We start from the raw sequence: 23,750 nt of genomic DNA, 5'->3' as shown, positions 1-23,750 counted from the left end.
CGTTGACATTGACATTTCTAATATTTCGACTTTGACAACTGACTCGGTTAAATTCGTTCAGGAATAAATTAATTTCATCAATTTTGCGTTTCTGTACTGCACTCGACAAGATCCGATAAGTTACTGTTCAGAAAAAATCGTGCTTTATAAAAATTTTGTAGGTATATCTGAATTCTGAAGATTATCCCGGGTTACATCCAAACTTTAATTTTTTACTCAAGACTAATTAAGTAATTATTAATGTGTATTATACTCGTGTCTTGTCCTCGGATTAGCTGAAATATTTGTTTTTATATATCTTGTAGTACGCTCGTTAGCTACTGCCAAACAACACTGTTTTAGAGAATAGATAGGTATATATATATATATTTTTTTTTTTTTTTCGGGTTGGTATCATTATACACTGTAGTCTGTGGTATCATTACCCAATATGCTTGTTCCCAGAATGTCTCCTCTCATTCGCTTTTTAGTGCTGCCACTCAACACAACTCAGTTCAGTTATGCCTAAGAGAAAAAATAACGAACTGGAGTATATTAGTAAGAAGATAAGGAAATTAGAAGAGAAATTACGCCGAGCACGAAGAATGGAAGAGTCTTCAGACTCCTCTTCATCATCGGAATTGCTAGACTTGCAAAACGATGCAGGTAGACCTAGTTTCAAAATGGCGCCACGTGGCGTCTACACTAACCTAAAACATAACCGAATTGCTTAAAGGAGCTTTTCACAGTGTTTAATGGTTAACATCGTACGGATAAATAATTACCATAGGCTAAGGTACATCGAATTACTCAATGGAGTCTTTCATAGGACCATAAATAAAAATCGGTAACCAAACATATTCGAATTGCTCAAAGGAGCCTTTCAACATGTCTATCGGTCACCGCATTACAAAAAGGCTTAATATTATTTATTTTGGGACACTGCGTACATCGAATTACTCAACGGAGTCTTTCATAGTACCTACTAAGACTAAACTTTACAATGTGTGATCGATTTAAAGAAAATATTACTTACTAAAGTAATTATTGTTAATCTATCAGTTCCAATTCAATGGAATTAAGACTAAACCCTCCGGTTTCAGGCGACGAATTCAGCATATGTTCCAGGCCACCCAGCCCAATAGAGGAGGTAGAAATAATCTCCATGGACAATGAACCGCTGCTGGCAGATGTACCGCCCGCGCCGCCTGAAATACCTGCTGAGAGTACCGAGGTACCTAATGGAGATCAAGCTTTGCCGGACGAGATTTTGGAGATTTTGGGAGAGGACCCAACATCTGTTTCGCAATTGGGACCGGAAATACGGAAGGAGTTGGCTAACAGATTAAATCACATCGCTATCTCCGGTCTGGATAAAGAGGTCCGAAAAGATTTATTCCAAAATAAAAAATACATGGTTCCTACCAACAGCGAACGCATCGCCGCGCCATTACTTAACTTAGAAATAAGGGCCGCATTGCCAGATACCATATTAAAACGGGACAAGGGCATGGAAACGAGACAAAAGCAGATATCTGCGGTTATTTCTTGTATTGCCCGGGTTATAGATAATCAAATAAAAAATAATAATGCTGACAGCAAAGTAACCAAGGAACTGATGGACAGCATTCGTATGCTCTGTGACATCCAGTATTCCGACTCTATGAGAAGAAGATATTTTATTTTATCTTGCGTAAAAAGGGACGTGTTAGAACACCTAAAACTGACAAAGGTTGACAAGTACTTGTTTGGTGAAAACATATCAGAGACTTTAAAAACGGCAAAAACGGTGTCAAGATCGAGAGCCGAGATTATAAAAACTCAGGGCAGTAATAATAAAGGAACAATAAAGAGGAAAACACAACCATCAACTTCAACTTTAAACTACAGGGCTCCTCCGGCACGCAGGCAGCCGGTACAAAAGAGGAGCCATCCGCCTGCTCCAGCGCGGAAGCCCGAATTCTCATCGAGAGGATCGCGGCATCATCAACAGCAATACAGGAATCCACATCGCGATTAAACGAGGTAACACACGCCGGTCGACTTTCACTTTTTGCCCAACAATGGGCGATGATTACAAATGATCAGACAATTATTTCTTGGATCGAGGGTTATAAGTTACCATTCTCACGAGGGGTTATACAAATGCATCCCCCCAACATTCCTGAATATACACCTAAAGAAAGAGCAGCTTATGAATCCGCAATAAATGAGCTCCTGTGCATTGGTGCAGTTTCAGAGTGTGAACCGTGTGCTGATCAATACTTATCAAGTATATTCCTAATACCAAAACCTAACGGCAAAAACCGTTTCATATTAAATTTAAAAAATCTAAATAAACACATAACCACACAGCATTTCAAGTTAGAGGATCTACGCACAGCTATAAAATTAATAACAAGAGATTCATTTATGGCTACCCTGGATTTAAAGGATGCATATTTTCTATTGAAAGTTCATCATGATTATAGAAAATACCTTCGTTTTATGTTCAGTGGGAAAACATATGAATTTAATGTCCTACCCTTTGGGTTAAACACAGCCCCATATGTATTTACAAAAATAATGAAACCTGTTATTAGATTACTACGTCAAGCGGGTTTCATATCTAGTATATATCTTGATGATATGCTGCTGATAGGACGGTCCTTTAATGAGAGCAATAGAAATATTAATATAACTATAAAACTTCTAACAGCATTGGGCTTCATAATTAATTATAACAAAAGTAATCTCTCCCCGTCCCATTCTTGTAAATTCCTTGGCTTTATAATTGACTCGCATAACCTAGAAATCAGTTTACCTAAGGATAAGAGAACACATATTCGTAGAGAGTTAGTAAAAATTAAAAATATGCGTCAATGTAAGATTCAAATGTTTGCAAAATTAATAGGGTTATTAGTCTCTGCCTGCATCGCCATAGAGTATGGTTGGTTGTATACAAAGGCATTTGAGAGATGTAAATATCTTAACTTGCTAGGCCATGATGACTACAATAGGATAATGCATATCCCAGATTCTCTAAATGAGGATTTTTCCTGGTGGTTAAAGAACATTGATAGGTCGGTTCACAAAATTAGAAGTGACAATTATGAAAAAGAGATTTACTCTGATGCCTCAACTACGGGATGGGGTGCAGCTTGTGGGTCAGAATCAACAGGTGGACAGTGGTCCGAATGGGAAAGTACTCAACATATTAATTATCTAGAATTACTGGCTGCTTTCCTAGCTCTTAAAGCTTTTGCCTCCAGACTTCACCACTGTCAGGTTCTGCTACGGATTGATAACACCACTGCCATCAGTTATATTAACCGTATGGGGGGCATCCAATATCCACACTTAACAGCGGTGACTAAGGATATATGGAAATGGTGTGAGACACGAAGCATTTTTATATATGCCTATTATATTCGATCATCCGAAAACACAGTTGCTGACGCCGAATCGAGGCGCACGCACCCAGACATTGAATGGGAGCTTAGCGATTCAGCTTTCACTCAAATTGTTAAGACCTTTGGTCAACCTCAAATTGATCTTTTTGCTTCTCGCATTAATAAGAAGTGCGATAGATTTGTGTCCTGGCATAGAGACCCAGATGCCTTTGCTATAAATGCTTTTACGATTAATTGGTCTAACTTTTATTTTTACGCTTTTCCCCCATTTTCAATCATACTAAAAAGTCTTCAGAAAATTATTTATGATAGAGCGACAGGAATCATAGTTGTACCAAGGTGGCCAACTCAACCTTGGTACCCTCTCTTTCAATCTCTTTTGATTTCAGATATGTTAATTCTAGAACCGCATAAAAACATCAAGATTTCCTTTTTTAGCAAACGCAACATACAGTCACAACTTACCCTGGTTGCTGGGATATTATACGGCGGTCATTACTACGAAGAGACACCCCACCAGCCTCAATCGACATAATGCTATCATCCCTGGCAGAAAGCTCCATCAAACAGTACGATGTTTGCTTGAAGAAATGGTTTACACATTGTAACAGGAATTCAATAAATATGTTGGAAGCACCAGTACCAGAGGTATTACAATTCTTGACATCACTTTACAGTAGTGGAGCTCAATATGGAACTCTCAATAGCTGTAGAGCCGCATTATCTCTAATACTAGGTTCAAATATATCTAAAGATGAGAGAATTGTAAGATTTTTTAAGGGTGTCTTTAGACTAAGACCGCCTCTTCCCAAATATAACATTACATGGGACACCTCTCGTGTTCTGGATTATTTGACTAGGTATTACCCTTATGAAGACCTATCCTTAGAAAGATTAACAATGAAATGTGTTACTTTGCTAGCCTTAGTGACAACACACAGATTACAAACTTTATCAAAAATTAAAGTAAAAAACATAGAAATGGTATCTTCACAAATAATAATTAAAATCCCTGATTTAATTAAAACCTCTAAACCAGGCTCTAATCAACCTGCTCTTATATTGCCTTTCTTTCCAGAGAGACCTGCTATATGTCCAGCACAAGCTCTTACAGCTTATATAAGTAAAACCACTACATTACGTAGTCAAGAGGATTTATTTATTAGTTATAAAAAACCTTTCAAAGTAGTTTCAACCCAAACATTAAGTCGCTGGATAAAAACCGTACTAAAAGAGAGCGGTATTGATGTATCCATATTCTCTGCCCACAGCACCAGACATGCTGCAACTTCTAAAGCTTATAGAGCAGGCATCAACATAGATATTATTCGCAAAACTGCGGGCTGGAGCCAAAACTCCAGCACGTTTTGGAAATATTATAATAGAGATTTGATTTGTAATCAGGAAAATTCCTCTATAGCCAAAGCAATCATAGGAAAATAGAACAAATTACATTAAAATTGTTGGGAAATTGAATGATTAATGGTTACTTGATTATATAGATAAGTGATTTAGGAATAATAAAACAATCTTTAGGTATTTAGTTTACTTTATTGAACCTGTATACATACATAACCAATGATTTTTGAATCTCCTTAGTTAATAAAGATTATTAAAAAAGAATGCAAGTAATGTAACTTGGTAACATTAATAATTAAGGTTGTATTGTTTTCATAATAATTATATGCAGTTCATACAGAAAACAACTTTATTAATTTTCATTATTACCCATTTTTTCTTGGTGCAGGAAGGTTAATGGTATTACCACCTGCTAGTATTTTCGGAACTTACTCTAAAAGTCTACAAGATATATAAAAACAAATATTTCAGCTAATCCGAGGACAAGACACGAGTATAATTGATGATTAAATGAGCTTACCTGTAAGTGAAATTCAATCATAATTATACGAAGTGTCTTGTCCGAAGGATTAGCTCCCTCCCACCCACAAGCAGTACCCAAACAATGTTCCGAAAATACATTAAATAACTCTGAAATAAATGAGAGGAGACATTCTGGGAACAAGCATATTGGGTAATGATACCACAGACTACAGTGTATAATGATACCAACCCGAAAAAAAAAAAAAAAAATATATATATATACCTATCTATTCTCTAAAACAGTGTTGTTTGGCAGTAGCTAACGAGCGTACTACAAGATATATAAAAACAAATATTTCAGCTAATCCTTCGGACAAGACACTTCGTATAATTATGATTGAATTTCACTTACAGGTAAGCTCATTTAATCATCAATTATTTCTTACTCAAATATTTTAGTTGAAATGTGAACCCGGATCCTTTTACTTAAATTACTCGAGTGCTTAAAAGTACCTACAAAATGCGCCAGTTTTCAGAATACCTAATAATTTTCACTTTACCTAGTAGTCCGGGAGCCACCAATCCTAAAAGCTCCGTGATCACGGATTCTAATATTTTTAATTTTTAATAAAAAATAAAAGTTAACGTTTAATAAATCACTTGTGCACTGCACCCGATATAAATCCGATAAAAAAAATGATATTCTTTTATCACAGTCACAAAATCATGCTAAGGATTGTACAGTACAACAAGGATCTTTTGGACTTCGTCTGTGTTAGAATTTGCTGGCGCGCATGTTGTGCCTTTTTGGAGCGTTTTTTTGTGTTTCACTGGTGTTTTTTGCTGCTGGAACCATGCTGGAACTGACTGGGAAGCGCTCAAAAGGGGCGCCGCGCGTATATCGGTGAGCGCCGGTACAGACGAAGTCCATACTTATATAGTTTCCCTAACTTGTAAATGTAAACTACAAACTTGACATTGGCTTTGCATTGGCTAATCTTTGTAAAGCCAGACGAGAGAGAGAGAGAGAGAGAGAGGATCTTTTGGCACTTGAATGACATTGACAGGGGGGCGTAGTTGTAGAACAAAGGCTGCCAGCAAATAAAATCTTCTCAAGTTTAAGGAATATCTTGAAAATGTCAATGTTGAAAAACGAGTAAGTTTTATCTAATTTTAACTGAAAGAGAGATCAGGAAAGCCGTTTCTGTTTGTACATCGAAAAAGAATCTTAAAAACCATTGATAGGCCAGGGACTTGCAACCTATCATGTTTACCTTTTCAAATAATATACTTACCTAGTGCTAAACATAGCTATAAAATCCAGATTATGCTGTATTAAATTATTAGAATATATCGCGAAGTTATGTATATGGAATGATTCTAATATTTAAAAAAAACAGTGAAATTTATTACATTCTTTTACTTAGCAACACCACATACAAGGGGGCAGCATGACACTTCACAAGATGGCGGCGTTAGTGCCGATTTTGGCCACGTGCCAAGAGAGCCTTGTCCAGCCGTGGTCAAGCCTTGTCGGACTGCCTACAGCTGTGACACTGCATTGACAAAATGCATAAAACGCGAAGCAATGTTATTTCAATGACTGAACCTATGGATTGAACTAATTTATCCGAGAATGGGGGTAAATTAGTTGACACCAAGAAAATTTCTAAACTTTATAACACTTCGTGTATTTCAGCACATTATCAAAGAACCTGAAGCACATCACTAAAACATTTGTGGGACTTCGTCTGTGATGGCGTTTGCTGGCGCGCGTGCTGTGCTTGTTTGGAGTGTTTTTTTTTTGTTAAGAGTGGCTGGTTTTTGTGTTAGTTGGTGTTTTTTGGTGGTGGAACTGACTGGGAAGCGCTCTAAAGGGGTGCCGCGCGTATGTCGGCGGGCGCCGGCGCAGGCGGAGTCCATACTTGTATAAATTCGATAACTTGAAAATATCACAAACTTGACATTGGCTAATCAGAGTAAAGCCAGACGTAAAGAAAAAAAAAAAAACATTTGTGTTTTGACAGATTCTGACATTAGATGATTAGAGTGAAGTTGGCGTTACTCAGAAATTCAGAATTCAGAAATACTTCAAATCATAAGTTTCTTTCTATTTTTTAATGTAAGTAGAAGGCGTATTCAATTTTCATGTGCTAATAGAGATTCAAGTCCCGATGTTTAACTTTCGCATAGCAAAATATTCTAACGCGTTAAACTCAGTGGATAAATAGAAGTGAAGTTGAGTGGTCCATGTTAGTCAGGCTATTGTCAACGTTTCGAGTCGACAGTCGACTGTGCGCCATTGATCTCGAGATAAAAAATAAAACTAAAAATGTCTTTATCGTTTCTTATAATAGTTCCTTCGAGGTGAATAGAAGTGCTATAAATCGTAATGTGGCAAGTCACAGGTGTATAGGACAATAACATTATGGCAGATTTGCTATCGCGGAGAACTAAGTGCAGTGGTTCCAGGAAAGGACCGCAGTTCCAACCATGGATTTGGTGTATATTGTTGAAGTGTTTAAGTTTACCGTGCATATTTTCGAAATGTCTCAACGTAGACATAACAGTCGCAGTGTACCCACCAGGTGACATCAACATCAAATATGGCAAACCATTGGAGATGTTTTGTGTTACGGACAGTAATTATTCGACCAGTGATATACAGTTCACTCTCGGTCGAAAGCATCTCGAGTCCGACGTAGTGAACAGCACAACACGGCGGCTGTACATCAAGATGCCTGAGAAGCAGTCGTCCACTTACTATTGTCAAAACTTTAAGAGCAACAAAATATGTACTAGTCGAGTACTTGTTGATAGCCCTCCGAGTGATGTTACTGATTTCAATTGTATATCTAAAAATCTGGAAACATTGAATTGTTCGTGGACTAGTCCTACATCATTCAGTAGTGTTAATTACAATGTAACTTTTGCTGTCAAAAACAATCTCGTAAATCCATCCTGTGTAGCCTCACAAGTGGAATCCACAAGGTATTGTGTGTGGAACACAAGTAGCACCCCTAGATACAGGCAACAAGAAGATGAGCAATTCTTTTACATGAATGCTAGCAATGTGTTTGGCAGCAATATCCAGAACTTCACTGTAGATCACTTTTCCATCGTCAAGCCAGACCCTCCAGATGATTTAAAAGTAATAAAATATGATACTCATAGTGTTCTTCTCAAATGGAAAATTCCTAATAACATAGTTGATTTCTTGAGCTGTGGCGTGGATCATATTATACAGTATCAGATAGCTAAGGTGGATAACAGAACATATTTTCGTACTGTAGATACCTCCCATTTACCTACAAAAAATAAAACTTATAGATTTAATTTATCAGATTTACCATATGCTCATATGCAATATGAAGTACGGATTTACATCAAATCTAAAAAGGCGACCAAGAGACAGTTCTGGTCTGAATATGAATATGTAGTGTTTACTACGGCCAGTGAGATACCAAAAAGACCACCTGATATGATAGTGGGAGCATTTGATCAATCTACTTTCAACAGTAACAGGGTAATTAATGTGTATTGGAAACAGCTGGAAGAATGGGAAGAGGCTGGTTCAAATTTTACATACAAAGTGCTTGTATCCCAAAGTAACAAAACTCAAATTATGTTCCCAGAAAAAAATAAAAGTATGAGTTATGTTTCATTAAATGCTACACTTGATGCATTAGATGTCACTGTCTGGTCATTCAATATAAATGGCTCTTCTGTGAACAGTAGCCACATCTACATTCCACCAGAAAAGGACACACATTCCTTGAAGGTCACCTCTTTCACTAAACTTGCATACGAAAATGGCACCTATGAGTTGTCATGGATCGGAATAAAAAATATTGACAATTACACACTTTTCTGGTGTCAACATAATGCCACTCAAATATGTATCGGTCGATTGGACTTTGCAGTTCTGGATTCACACAAAACTAGTCATATTATAGATTTACCGAGAGAATATAGGTATCAGTTTGCAATATCTGCAAATAATGGGTCAAAAACTAGTGGTATGTCTTGGGCAAAGTGTGATATATCAAAAGAGGGGTTTGTGATGTACCGCTTTGAAGTGCATTTGAAATATGATGCTCCGACTAAGTCTTCAGTCACATTACGATGGCATATGGACTGCGCTCTCCAAGATGGCATTATAACTGGCTACAACATATCCTACTGTCCAATTGTTCAAACAAGTAGTGAATGTGACAAAACTGTTGAAAATAAACATGTAATTATCAGTGATCCCCAGCAGATGTATAAAACCATTGAGAATTTATATTCTTTTAGAACATACCAGTTCACTTTTGCTCTACTTACTATACATGGACAAAAAAATATAGAAAACGCTACTGCTGTCATTACAACATCAGAAGATGCACCAACTCCTCCCAGGAATGTTCAAATTTCTAATATCACATATGATTCATTAGTAATCACTTGGGACCCTCCACAAAATAGAAATGGTAACATTGGCAAATATGTAATCTGGAACTTTGATAAAGAAATTTACGTCGACAAAGTGTCAGGAACTGACACTTCAAAACGCCAAATAACTTTAAATGGCATTCAAGCATTCACTAATTATTCTCTCTCTGTGCAAGCTTGTAATATCCCAATAGGGTTATGCTCTAAAAAGGGACCAAATGATTCTATTTTTGTCAGAACAAGCATTGGTCCTCCTAGCAGACTAAAAGCACCAACTGTAAAGAATCCTGACTCGCTTACATGGGAACCTCCTGAAAATTCAGGTGGAACAGTAGATCTTTATCAGATTAGAAGAGTTAAAGATGACTCAGAACCTGAAATTCTAAATGCAACAGCACTGTCATATTCTTTGACTCACTGTGAAGGAGTGGTATCAACAGAGACCTATGAAGTTAGAGCAGTGAACTTTGATGATGACATTTACGATGGAGCTTTGGGAGAAAACAATGTGACACTACCTAAAAGGCCTCCAAATGACACCCTCAAGGTGTATCCTGGCCCATGGAGTGAGCCGAGCACAGTGGCATGTAGGAGTAAAGATGGACTGACTATGATTCTGATTTTCATGGCAGTGTTTGCCCTAATAGGTGTGGTTTATGGATCAATTAAGCTTTACAAAAAATATAGAAAAATGGAGGATATTAAGCCAGTCTTGCCAAATGGTTTGGGAATACCTGAAAAAGATAATTCAAAGTATACATTTAGTAATTGGAGTCCTACAAACAAAGATGAAAAGCCACCATCAGATGAAATGTTACTGCTGCCCAATAGTAAAACTACAGTTTCAGCACCAGACACTAAACAGAAAGCTGACAATTGTGGTGCGAGTGATCACACAGATAGTACTGCTTTATCATCTGACTCATCTGTGCGAGGACCTATTGATAGACAAGCCTCTACTTCTGACGATGGGTCCAATTCTTCCTTCATAGAAGCTGAACAAGTCAAAGGTGTAGAAGGTAAGGAAAATAAAGAGGATGAGGAAGAAGATTCATCAGCAATTGACACTGAGAGTTCAGCTGAAGATTCCCCCTATTTTAGTGATAAAGCTTTTAAGAAAAATCCGACCAGTGGGTATGTGCAACCGGTTGTGAATCCTGCTACTGGATATGTACAGTCGGCGCCAGGGCCCGTAAAGAATCCACCTACCAAAGTCACAATGCAACCAACTACCACTAGTTACGTAATGGCCGGTCTGCAGCCTCCTGTATTCACTTCGAGCACAGCCGCATCACCCGTCTGCAATCCGCCTCAGCCATCATCGGGATATGTTCTTCCCGAAGAAGCACAGGCAAGGTCTATAATGAACTTCCCTAAATTAGGGCCACCGCCTCCTAAGTTGCTGGGACCTGAAAACTTGCCAACTATGCCTTCTTTGCCACCTCCAACCAAACACAGCACAGACAATAGTTACATCCAGCTGCAGTCGCTAGATTCCTTGCCTAGTCTCAAGTCCAGCGCGCGCAACCCCGTGCCTCTGAAGCCGCCCGCCTCCAGCGGCTACGTCAGTCCCGCAGACGTGGTTATCAACAAGCACCTGAACAACATGATAACAGGGCAGCACGCCGAGGAGTCTGCCATATTGGACCCGGCGATGTCCCCCGACGCGTACTGTCGGTTCTCGTGGAGCACTGACCCCGCCAACGATAATTTACACACGCTTCTCGCCGAGTCGCCCACGCGGACGACCAAGAATTGAATCAATTATTGCGTACAGAAGTGACATAGTTTGATAAATAGGAATAGACTCACAGTGACTGAATTGTAAATAGAGAACACTAGTAGCTTTACCTATTAAGTTATTGGATGTTATAATTTCGCACGGGAACTCTGTGCTGTATCTAGTGATAGATCTTGTGCCTTATTAAATTATTTTAGGTGATATAAAAGAAGCTTATAGGTGAGGTTCTTTCTGTTGAAATACTTGCCGTGAGTTAATTGCCTATACAAAGAATCTCGAAAGCCACTGTACATTGTTACAGATTCTACAATATTCAATATAACTATAGGAAGTGGAAATGGAGGGTATCTATAAAATCAATTTGATACCGAACGATCTGAGTATGGAAGGGACCATATTGCAGATCGCTGACACTTTGGACAATCTGAATGGAATAGTTGACGACGTGTTTACGCGTATAATGAACAGAATTAATTCTAACACGGAAAAGACGTCTAAACTCCAGGAACGGATCACTTTATGCAGAACTAAAGTGGAGACGATTGCCGGAATGCAGACGGCAATTAAAGTGTTTTCCAGCGCGAAATATCCAGCTTCGATCGAACATGAAAATTACCAGTCGATTTTCGATACGAACAGTTACCACTATGAATCAAAAAAGGTTGCTCTGAGTGGGAAGTCTCAGAGGCAGTCCAATGAAAAGGCGATTAAGGTATGTACTTGGATATTAGTAATACATATTTACGTGTTTACATATTCAGTAAATCAGTAATATTTGCTTGTTTACACTTTATTTATATAGTGATGATAGCATAGTGGTGGGTATCCTGGGCATCGTCTAACTTCGGAGATTGTGCGTTTTAAGCAATGAAATATCACTTGTTTTAATGTTGAAGGAAAATATTATGAGTAAACCAGCGGGGTGATTCTCTAACTCAGTGTCTAACACGGAATGATAGTCACCGAACTCATTTTTTAATTTATTGAAGGTTTTCTACGAAAAAGTATTTTGATATCACCCAGTGAAGCAGCAATGTAGAACGAACCAACCTCGGTGGCTATCATTCAGTGTTAGACACTTAGTTAGCGAATCACCTAGCGGAAACTTGCATGCCTGAGAGTTCTCCATAATGTTTTCAAAGGTGTGCAAAGTCTACCAATCCGCACTGCGCCAGTGTGGCAGAGACTGTGGCCAAAGCCACTCTGAGAGGAGACTAGTGCTCAATGGTTAGCCGGCGATGAGTTGTGTTGATCATGACGTTTTTATTTATAGTTTCACTAGCAGATGCCCGCGACATTGTTCACGTGGATATAGATTTTTTAAAACCCCGTGGGAACTTCCGGGATAAAAAGTAACCTATGTGTTAATCCAGGATATAATCTATCTCCATTCCAAACAGGCAAATCCGTCCAGTAGTTGTAGCGTGAAAGATTAATTAACATACACACAAACTTTCGCCTTTATAATATTAGTGTGATAGTGTGATAGTGTGATTTATAGTAACAAATATCATTAATTATTGTAGGAAAAACTCCACTTCTTCCACGTGAAAGTAGCTGAACCTAAACCAGCAAAACCCAAACAGGATTTCAATTTGAAAGCTGTAATAAACGATGTGTCGACCGTGGGTGAGCTGCTGGTCTACAACAGTGAGGAGAGTCCGTACTTGGGAGCTGCGAGCAAGACTCCCGTCTACGTCCCCAGCGTCAGTACGAATGTGGTGAAGAACGTGTTGGAAGATGCGCCGCCGTCGATCATGAACAGGAACATTCTGAAGAGGGAAATAGACGAGTACATGTACGCGCCCGGCATGGGAATGGTAAGTTGTTTACGTTGAAACTATGTGTTGACTGTGGGTCAGCTGCTGGTCTACAACAGCGACGGGTTTTGATTCCTTGACGGGGCTTGACAGACACGACAGACATACAGAAGTGATCCTTTATGTGTCCCTTTTTTTCTCTGAAGATACGAAATCCTAAAAATATATGAGGAGCTGGGAAACAAAATGGTGTAACTACCCTTCTGATCTTAATATTTTTTCCCCTAACTAAATACAAATTTCAACTCAATTCTCAGTAAACCGCCGTACTTAATAATTTTGGTAAAATTACAGTACAGAAGCTTTCATTCAGTTTTTTGCTCTTGTAAAAAAATTATTCGTACATCGTTTTGTTCGCGAGTTCCTCAGTTTATTAAATTGTAAACGTTATCCACACTAGGTACCGGAGATGGACATGCCACTCGATCTGCCGCATCTGCCCGGAATAGCTGGGGACGTCCAATTCCTTATAACGAGCGACGGTTCCATTGCCCCATCGGCCATCTCGTCACCAGTTAACCCATTGAACCTGGTGCCTGAATTAGAATTACCGGAACTGCCAGATTTGCAAGATGTTAGTGACACTGTTCTGGATATACCTGACACAGCACCGGTTCCGGCTCCAGCCGCCCTAGTACCACCTGCCATGCCTGGACCACCTGCCATGCCTGGGCCATCTGACATGCCTAGTCCACTTAACTTGCCCGGACCACCTAACGTGCCTGCGCCACCTAGCATGCCTGCACCACCGCCTCCGCCACCGCCGCCGCCGCCGATGGACATTCAAACAACTAACGAGAGGTGAGTGCTAGATTTTAAAGGATATATAGAATTACGTTTATTTTTTGATCAAAACACGTTCTAAAAATCTAACTTACAGTGTCTTAGATGTCTAAAAGTAACTAGTGTCTATGATTTGTCGTGCCAATGAAAGGATGAAAGTGATAACTCAGCTAAATATTGTGTAAAAAGTGTACGTCAATTTTATGTATCATCTTAGATGCGATGCGATGCGTATAGGGAATATTACCCGCGGCTTCGTTTGCTTGGATATAAAATCCCGTAGGAACTTTTCATTTTCCAGGATAAAAAGTAGCCTATGAGTTAATCCAGTGTATAATCTGTCTTCATTCTAAACAGCCAAGTGCCAACAGTAGTTTTGTGTGAAAGAGTAACAAACATACACACACACATACATACACAAAAACTTTCGCCTTTATAATATTAGTGTGACGAGGGCACAATGGGTAATGTTCAGGGTGTCTATCAGTGAGAGATTATGAGAATCGGATCGGAGTTTCGGAGAATACCTCTACATCCAAATTCTTACCAGCAAAATTCTAACAAACTTACAAACTTTACCTACTTCTTTATAATATTATAGGTAGAATTTTAGATTTAAAAAGCTATAACCTTACAATAAAAACTGCACCATAATAGACTAATCCTTCGTCGTAATCGTCCGCGTGGACAAATTATTTCAAACCCCTATTTTAGGAGTCGAGTTTTCAAGAATTCTTAGCAGATATCTAGCAGATGTCAGAATAGCTATTATCGGTATGCCAAACAACCATTCATCCAGTAAGATTTTGAGCTGTGCGTGGTCAGTCAGTCAGTTACCTTTTCCTTTTAGGTATGTGTACTTACGAGTATGTTCAGTTGATGATAAGTCATGAGACTCAGTTTATTTTCTAAACAAAAAATGCGAAGCTTTCTGTAATTTGAGCTTTCTTACCTGATTTTTTCATACACCATCCTAAACACCATGTGTGCACTCAGCACATAAAGATGAATGGGAATTTTGAACGCATCTTTTATCAATTTTTAAAAGGGAGCAGAGTGTTGTTGCTTTTTTTTGGTATCTAATGCAAATGGAATATTCTTTTAGAGACGCCAAGCTGAAACGTGTTTTTTTTAACGTTAAATACGTAAATACATACTCTTATTAAATGGTACCTACTTGACACATGAACTTTAGAAAGAAGTAGAAAAAGCTCCGCTTCCTCGGGTTACGTGTACGTAATTTATGCGCGGGACCAAAGCGGCATTTTTAACCGCGCTATTGGAATTCGTGAAACGTACATTTTTCAAGTAAACCGGCTGCAATAGATGTTGCATTGCATGAATTGTAAGTGGCATCGTTATCCACTAAAGGAAGGTGTAATAGAAAGGGTTTCGTAGAAAAATGTAAATTGTGCGTTCTGCTCGAGTCGGATTAGAGTTATGGGTCACTTGACCCTAGCTCGGACCGTCGATGGAATATCAAATGGGAGTTTTGTGAGATAAACGCCTTTTAATACCGCGCGCGTCCGAAATTTTTACGCGCTTATTACGGCTTTCGGAATCTCCGATTACGGTAACTGCAGGACCATCTTCAACGTTAAGTTATCCCGCCATTAATATCACTTGCTTTAACGGTGAAGGAAAATATCATGAGGAAACCTGCATGCCTGAGAGTTCTCCATAATTCAAAGGTGTGTGAAGTCTGCCAATCTTCCGCACATGGCCAGCGTGGTGGACTATGGCCAAACCCTTCTCATTGTAAGAGGAGATCCGTGCTCAGTAGTAAGCCGGCGCAGCGATGATGGTAAATAGGCACCTTTCTATTGAGGCTCATAGAAAAGCTCATAGTCACACAGCGGGCGATGATAACGATAATGGAGAGTGTGAGCAGGACACATAGTTCGAAGATACGATAGACGTTGGGGTACCAAGCCGCTAGAAGGCGACCTCGACGCGTATATTTTTATTCCATTAGACTTTTACAAGTACTTTTGAATCGTCAAAAGCATCTACTACTCGATGCTTATGACGATTCAAATCACAACTTTAATCTTGTTTGTCAAGCATATTTCATCCACAAGTAGTGACTGATGTATTGCAAACTTGCATAATGATAAATGGTGATGAATGGTGTCAACCCATATAAACATTGTTCGACTTTGTGATAGGTTTCGAAGACAAATAAGATAATTTTATTATTTATATTAATTGCAACATCACGTACCGAATAGGATGCTTCAAAGAGTAGGTAAACGTGGCTTGACTAGATCTAAATGCCTACACAGCAATTCTAGGTACGCATAGACAACCATCTTCTAGAATGGCGCATGAACATTGGAATTTTAAATTTTCTCCGCACATTTCAAAGAATTCGTCCTCAGGAATATGTATTTCTTGTACTTTTTCCAGGAATTTCGTTGTGTGAAGTCTTCTATGTACTCAATAGTAAATCTTTGAAAATGTAATTAATCACTGTGTCCGCGTGGATATAGGTTTTTTTAAGAATCCTGCGGGAACTCTTTAATTTTTCCGAAATAAAAAGTCCAGTTATCTTGTCGCTTATAAACTTTAGGAAAAAAATATGACAAGGTATAAATTTTTTTTATGAAAAATGGATTTATAAGTAGTTAGTATATTTAGATGTAAGAGAATACAAAAAAAAAAACAATTTTTGTATTGTCCTACTCACAAAATCTTTCCTTGAAGTCCGTTGAAGTTATACAGAATAAATAAGTTCCCGATTGAAATGTTCGATTCCATCTATAGTATCGGTTTCGGAGTTTACAAAATACCAACTTCCCCGTATTTGCGAAGTGGAAGCGGCTTTGAAAACAAAGCGCGTGCGTATGTTCCGAGGAACTTTGATTTGTACAAATAACTCGTGTTTGCTTTTGTGATGTATGCGAAGATAAGGTTTCACCTTACTTGTGTGCAGTATACATCCGATACTTGGCCTCGTAAGGTCGTGCAACGGTATGTTGGTTGGTACAACCATGCTTTTGCGCTTATATTTAAAGTTCTGAACCCACCCGTAGATCGTTCAGATTCTACATTGAGATGACACTGTTGTACGCAATCTCTAAACTAAAATGGTAGATCTTTTATTGCTATCCCTTTCATAATACTCATTGTTGAAAAGGATGGTATTAGATTTAGACCGATTAATTTATTTTAATTAAGAAATTGTCTACAACAGAATTAGCCACTCTGTCTCTCGAACCTGCTAAGTGCTACTTGAACGAAATAAGATTGTTCTAAAATCTGATGAACGAATTGACAGTTTTATTTTCATACATTTTGCAGTTAGATTCTATTTTAACCTTGTATTACAATCAATCACTGGCGAAGTGACTGATGAAGTGACAAACTTTTGGACCTAGAATTTAGAAAGCTGAAATAATGTATAGAGGTTCCCTTTATAATGTAGACAAGGAATAAGGCCGGATTTTTCGAAATTGCCCCGGGAGGAGCGATGCCGCATTATTTTAATAGGTGTTTACATTATTTGAGTCTATAGTGATAAATTGTATTAAGTCGAATTGAAGTAAGGAAATTCAATTGTCTCAGGTCTCGGCTTGGCTTCTGTTTCAACTGTCGTTTTTCAAGGTTTTCCCAATGGGTTTTATTTAGACTTATTTTTTACATTCGCTTAGTCCAAATGCTGGAATGAGAGACCAACCTGGACGAGGTTTCCTACGTTTAGTCGCCCGCTGTGCCTGATTTTGAGCAACGAGCAACACAATAAGACAGTTTTTCTTTTTCTTTATCGGCTTTTGTTCATTCCGTCATTTTTCCCGATTGTTGAGCGAGTCTCGTTCAAGTTTTCCCCGCAAGCTTGGTGATGTCATCGGACCAACGAGATGGTTGTCTTCCACATTCCAACGTTTCGTTTTCCAGTCCGTGGTATCCATTAAAGTGACAAATGGGGCCATCGGTCATAATATGTGGCTGTCCTACAAACATGCCCGTCCATCTCCATTTCGAAGTAGACACTTTCAAAACAATGTCAGTTCAGTTCATTTGCGTATTGTGGTGTTTGGCACACTGACACACGGCGTGGAGTAAAGTGATCTAACTTCTACGGCAAACTGACTGGGCGACCCTCGTTTGGCATTGGTCTCTGCTCGATCAATCACAATATGTAGTCCGGCACGCCGTCGTTAACGCTAATCAAAGTTAATCAGTTTTTGTCGTATCGCTTCCTCCAGAACTCTACTCATGGTGTCTGTAAACAACAAGACACGGTGTGGAGTAAACTAATTACCCCTAGTTCTATGGCAAGCTGACTGGGCGACCCTCGTTTGGCATTGGCCTCCGCTCGATCAATCGCATGCAGGCAGCCCGGCACGCCGTCATTAACGCTCTTACACGCTCGCAGAGTTATTCAGCTTTTTGTCGCACACATCCTCGGTACCGAGACCTAACCGACCAGTTTTTAAAGTGAAAAAATGTCGTCTATTTCCAATTTGTAATTAGACTAGCTGATGCTCGCGACTTCGTCGGTTCGTCCCCATGCCAGATGTAGAGTTTATGGTGTTAAACGGTAGCAACACACAACATATTAAATATTTTAAATGTCGCTTTGTACTTTGTATATGTCGCGGTTGGCCTGATTTTGTAATTCCATATTTTCAAAATTGCTGTCTAAATTGATAAGGTTCAAAGTGGTTCAAATTGTCATAGGTATTTATGCCTATGGAAAATTGTATTATAGAATATAATCCACTATCCATGTTGAGATAATATAATATTTTTTTAAAATCCCTAAAAGATAAAAAGTAGCCAACAAAAAAGTCACTTATCCATGCCAAAAATCACCCGATCCGTGGCTCCGTTGCGGCGTTGATTAAAGGACAAACCAACAACGCAACAAACAAACCTTTGAATTCATAATATTAGTTTGATTTATTTGAATGCCACTCTATGTATTGAGGAAAACGCGATAAAAAGCGGATCAAACAGACCTTCATAATATTTTGACCTGCAACGTACAACAATAACAGGAAAAATCTAAGGTGTTCTCATATTATTATTATTAAGGCGCCACGTTTAAATTTGCGTTTATAAATATAGCCGAATACCTTTTGTCGTCTAATTGTCTCCAGCTAACGACCTTGATGTGAATTAGCATTATTACAATGTGCAGAATACTAATGGCCCATCTTATATGGTTATCCGAATGACTGCGCTAAATATTTGAATTATAATGGTGGTGCGATTTCTCGATATTGATATTTTGAAATACTTGAGCAAATATCAGCATTATAAATTTGTGCACAGGCGTAAAAATGTGTACATCGCGCAACGTTGAAATGGCCAACGCGTGACGTTGATTGGTTCAGAAGTTGGATTATTTGGACTTCTCAGAATTTGTGTGGATGTTTTTTGTGCGCACATTTCGGCTTAAAATTGATTTGTATTATCAAAGGATTTTCTGTGGACTTCGGATGACAAAAAAGTCAAAGTTAATCGACCGGCGTTGTAACCTTTTGATAATTTATACAACTTATGCAATCTGTAAGAAAAAAAATTAGGCACAAGCGAAATCTTTGCATCTGTTACACGTATAGCTAGTAGTTACTGTGGGTCATTTTTTATAACTACTGTAACTACTACGAATTGCAATTTGAGATAATAATATTGCTACATAACTTGTTTCGCATAATAAAATAGTTTTTATCACAGATATTTTTAAGAAATAATTTAGATCTAAGTTTTTATGATGAAACGTTTTATTTTAATTGTTTCTGAAAACCGAATCCATTTATGATTTCTTGACAAACCGGAATACAATTTTTATTTTACTTTATGAATATATGATACTCTCATTCCAGGAATCGAAACCGGTACCTACACACTTTAAATTAATTGTGTATTACTAGAATCTTATAATTCAACATTCAAAATAGATACCTATGTTTTATTCAAATAAACTCTATAAATACTATTTTTACGTAGAAAAGCAAAACTCTGATCGTTTGAAAATTGAAAGATTAATTTTACATCGAAGCTTATCTTAATTATAAAGTTATTAACATTATTTCGATGGTCATTTATTATTCTTTTAATAGCATTAGTTTGTAAGAAACTTTAGACTCCGCTGAATTGCTCTAGACTCTTGGAGGCCGGGAATGTACATAGGTATGAAATAGGGTAAAACTTATACAACTTTATCGATGGAAAACAATAAAAAATGTAAAAGAAAAATTTTACTCAATAATGTTCTAAATTAATAATTAAATACTAATTAATTTAAGGTCTTAAAATAAAGTTTATTTTTCTAACCGATATGTTGTATTTCATGCTTAACAGACTTTCATTTAAAGTGCAAGAAATATTCAAACCAAACCCATTATTTAATCATATTCTATATTTTCAATGAAGTTTCGAAACTCCGGACTTGACACGCTGAGTATCAAAAACCAACTCCGGAGTTGAAAAATAGTACAATTTTCAAGCCTTAGTATGTATTTACGAATTACGAGCTGTGGCAAGAGCTTAAAACTATTTTTATATTTTTACTTTATCAATATCCACATATTATGATTATAATATTATAAATTAGTATAGTATACCAAAGCCGCTTGTGAGTAAAAACCAACATGACGAGTCTGGCTTATGCAATACATTTATAATTAAACTACGATATTTTATGTTCACGTTAGTTGTAAATTTAATTTCCATTGAAAAATATATAATGGCGCTATTATTTAAAACAACTATGTATTCATACGTCCGCGTCGATAACACTACCTACGTCACCACGCGAATTCATAGAAGGCAGAAAATGCGCGCGCGCTGGTCTAGTCGCTAATACAAATGTGTGGGAAGTTTGATGATGCAGCGTTTCAGTTTGTGGTAATTTGTCTAAAAACGCTGTAGTCTTTATTTGTTCAATTACGAGTATTCCCAATGCCCAATACAGGACGCAACTTCTTCGTCTTTTCACCCGTGATAGAATCACGGTGTGTTAATTTTTGCAGCTATTTAGGGTTCCGTATCTAAAAAGGAAAATGGAACCCTTACAGGATCACTTTGTTGTATGTCTGTCTGCTTGCCGCATGCTTTTCTGCCCTCTTCCTTGAACTATTTTAATAGACGTTCGATTGAGATTTGCATCCGACGTCACAAGAATTTCTACTTAAGAATTCTACGTCCAGAGCTCTGTTAAATGTGTGTTGTAATTGCCTTAAGATCTTGCCACCTCTTGTATAATTGAATTAATAATATAATTGAAAATCGCCGTATAAACAAAAGTAAACCCAATCGTCAAGGTCGACCGTTTTGTACTCTCATATAAGTTTCAATGATTCAAAATTTCCTACAAACTTTACAAATTACTTAGAAATAAAGTACACCCAAAGCATATTATTATTACGTATAAGGAAACTACGAGATGAATCCTCGATTAAAACTAGCAAGAGTTAAGTTAAACTTCGTTTTCAGAATAGATAGACACTAAAGTAATTACAGAATCAATCAGTGAATGACAGCAGGAAATTAACTACGTCCAATCATTACAGCCAGACACGCACGCTGTTTTTATCTCAATTGCAAATTATTTACCTACGCGTGTAACCTAAGTAACACTTGCGTATACAAAATACTATAGAAACCAGCACTTATACAGGGTGTAACCAGAATGCTAGAAGTAGTGTTATTATTATACTATCTAAAAGAGCAACCGTCGAGTTTCTTGCTGGATCTTCTCGGTAGGAACGGTATTCCGAACCAGTGGTAGATTATTTTGACGATTCAAAAGCACTTGTAAAAGTCTACTTGAATAAAAATCTATTCTATTCTACCTTAACACAATCCAATGCCAATAACCATTTTGCCTTATTTTGTTATTTTAGTGATTTAGTATTTTCCAAACCCGAATTGTACATAGCGTTGACTTCGAGTGACCTATTTACGGAACGTTTGTTGACCTCTAGTGTCAGTCAGATGTTTTATTTGCAATATATTGTGATCTTTTAAAAAATACAGGATGTTTTTAGTTTTTTTTTCGTAGTTTTTTATTATATCTTATCAGTAATCATCAGTTTTATCACCTGTCTTCGTTCTTGCTAGCGTTCTGGTTACACTCTGTATAAGTTACTATTATTTGTTGTTATAGCGACAGTAAATATAAATACATACCTATTGTGTGAAAATTTACACCTACTATGGTTCAGATACAGCGCACTGACTGATGGATGGACAGCGGATGCTTAGTAAAAGGGTCCCGTTCGTATCCTTCGGGTATTGAACCCTAAAATTGATTGTTTGCTAAGAACTAAGAATCTCAAACTGTGAATTCGGGTATCCAATAAGAATTTTCCCCCTCAAAGGCAAAGATAAGCAACCATCCAACTCTCAAGAATACCGGAAAATGTCATAATAATAATTAATTTTTCCTCAAGACCAATCAATACAATGTAAGAGTACCTAATTAAGTTTACAAATTAAAAGATACTATCTGATAAGTAATCATACTGTAGTATGTACGGTACATACTGTACCTATTGTTTGTTATAATCCTACTAATATTATAAACGCGAAAGTTTTAACTGTAGAATGGACATAGATTATAGCCTGGATTAACACATAGGCTACTTCTTATCCCGATATCTAAAATTAAAGAGTTCCTCCGGGATTTTTAAACAACTATATCCACACGAACGAAGTCGCGGGCATCAGCTAGTAATAAATAGTTTGCTAGAATAAGGCAATTCGTTAGTAGACACCGAGGATGTGCTTATAAAACAAAATCTATACATAACAAATGAACTTGTTCACGAAATAGCATTGATTAGCATTGATAGAAATAACATTGGTAATAGGAAAATTAATAAGTTAATAGTTGAATAACTATTAGTTGAATGGGAGTTGAATAATATTCATCTATTGTTTTCTAGTCAGTTATGATTGCCTTATTTTTCTGTTATAGTTGTCTCATAAGTTCTAGAACTTTAACTAAAATTTCAAGCAATCACATAGTTTTATCTAAACTTAGATTTATGAACTGCTTTCACCGCTGTATCCTCGTCCAAAAATACCAAATTGGTCTTGTACATGCCAAATAGGTCGTCCACTTTGTCATGTTGGTTGTGTTGACGACGTGACATGCTCGAGCCTTGCCAAATAGGTTATCTCCATAAAACCGTTGATAACCTTTTATAACCAAAATAGTCTCAGAACTATGATAAAGTTCCACAAAGGCGCTTTATTATTGAATAACTAGCTGATGCCCGCGGCTTCGTCCGCGTGGATATGGATTTTCAGAAATCCCGAGTGAACTCTTTGATTTTCCGGAATAAAAAGTAGCCTATGTCACTCTCCAGGTTTTCAACTACAACTATAACTTCAACTATATCCATGGAAAATCACGTCAATTCGTTGCTCTGTTGAGGTGTGATTGAAGGACAAACCAATAAATCAACAAAAAAACACACTTTCGTATATAATATGGGTTCATGAGCAGGGTGTTAAAAGTTTTTTTTTACTAGTTTGCCTTGTTCGTGTGTTGTCATTCCTTTGAACTGTCCGATTGAGTTGAAATGCAGAGGCGTGGTTTGGATGACAATTGATTATGGTATCATTGAGCGTTATTGATGATGGAGGTGGGAGATGGATATTAAAACTTTTCGATGGCATATGCCCCATATGCCATCAAAAAGTTTTATAACTTGATGATGTAAACAGAAGTTAGGTACTGAACTCACTAGTCGCATATGGGAGGATAGCCGTGTTTGCACCTACATAGTACACGCCTATTTTGTTCTCATGATTAAGTTT

General features: G+C 37.6%; 3 protein-coding genes across 6 annotated transcripts in view; all 3 read left to right on the top strand.

Moving 5' to 3' along the window:
• Window positions 1-251: 251 nt before the first annotated feature.
• Window positions 252-4,002, top strand: LOC123871815. Of its 2 annotated transcripts, XM_045915793.1 has the most exons (3): window positions 252-645; window positions 1,083-2,004; window positions 3,810-4,002. In XM_045915793.1, the coding sequence occupies exons 1-2, from the start codon at window positions 501-503 to the stop codon at window positions 1,997-1,999; spliced, it is 1,062 nt and encodes a 353-aa protein (XP_045771749.1). In that variant the 5' UTR covers window positions 252-500; the 3' UTR covers window positions 2,000-2,004; window positions 3,810-4,002. The 2 variants fall into 2 exon arrangements, with proteins under 2 accessions (XP_045771749.1, XP_045771750.1); XM_045915794.1 differs by lacking the exon at window positions 3,810-4,002 and having other exon boundaries at window positions 1,083-3,049.
• A 3,202-nt stretch (window positions 4,003-7,204) lies between these two features.
• LOC123871813 (WASH complex subunit 1-like) overlaps window positions 7,205-23,750 on the top strand; it is a 41,379-nt gene continuing 24,833 nt past the window's right edge. The window contains exons 1-4 of one of the 3 annotated variants that reach the window (XM_045915789.1): window positions 7,205-7,314; window positions 11,669-12,079; window positions 12,894-13,187; window positions 13,588-13,988. In XM_045915789.1, coding sequence (XP_045771745.1) covers window positions 11,705-12,079; window positions 12,894-13,187; window positions 13,588-13,988 — 1,070 coding nt within the window. In that variant the 5' untranslated portion in view covers window positions 7,205-7,314; window positions 11,669-11,704. The other 2 variants (XM_045915788.1, XM_045915787.1) reach the window with 2 other exon arrangements.
• On the top strand, window positions 7,285-11,449 carry LOC123871812 (cytokine receptor). The gene has a single exon (XM_045915786.1). It carries the CDS (start codon window positions 7,621-7,623, stop codon window positions 11,383-11,385), a length of 3,765 nt encoding a protein of 1,254 aa, XP_045771742.1. The 5' UTR covers window positions 7,285-7,620; the 3' UTR covers window positions 11,386-11,449.

This window comes from Maniola jurtina, chromosome 14, assembly GCF_905333055.1.
Source record: "Maniola jurtina chromosome 14, ilManJurt1.1, whole genome shotgun sequence".
In the NCBI taxonomy this organism is placed as follows: Eukaryota; Metazoa; Arthropoda; class Insecta; order Lepidoptera; family Nymphalidae; genus Maniola; species Maniola jurtina.
This window is presented reverse-complemented; position numbering and strand designations above follow the sequence as displayed.

Excerpts from the sequence above, each read along its gene's own strand:
- LOC123871815 (XM_045915793.1), top strand. The coding sequence starts at position 501 with ATGCCTAAGAGAAAAAATAACGAACTGGAGTATATTAGTAAGAAGATA. Across the intron at positions 646-1,082 it reads AGACTTGCAAAACGATGCAG|GCGACGAATTCAGCATATGT; the intron begins GTAGACCTAGTT and ends CTCCGGTTTCAG.
- LOC123871812 (XM_045915786.1), top strand. The coding sequence starts at position 7,621 with ATGGCAGATTTGCTATCGCGGAGAACTAAGTGCAGTGGTTCCAGGAAA.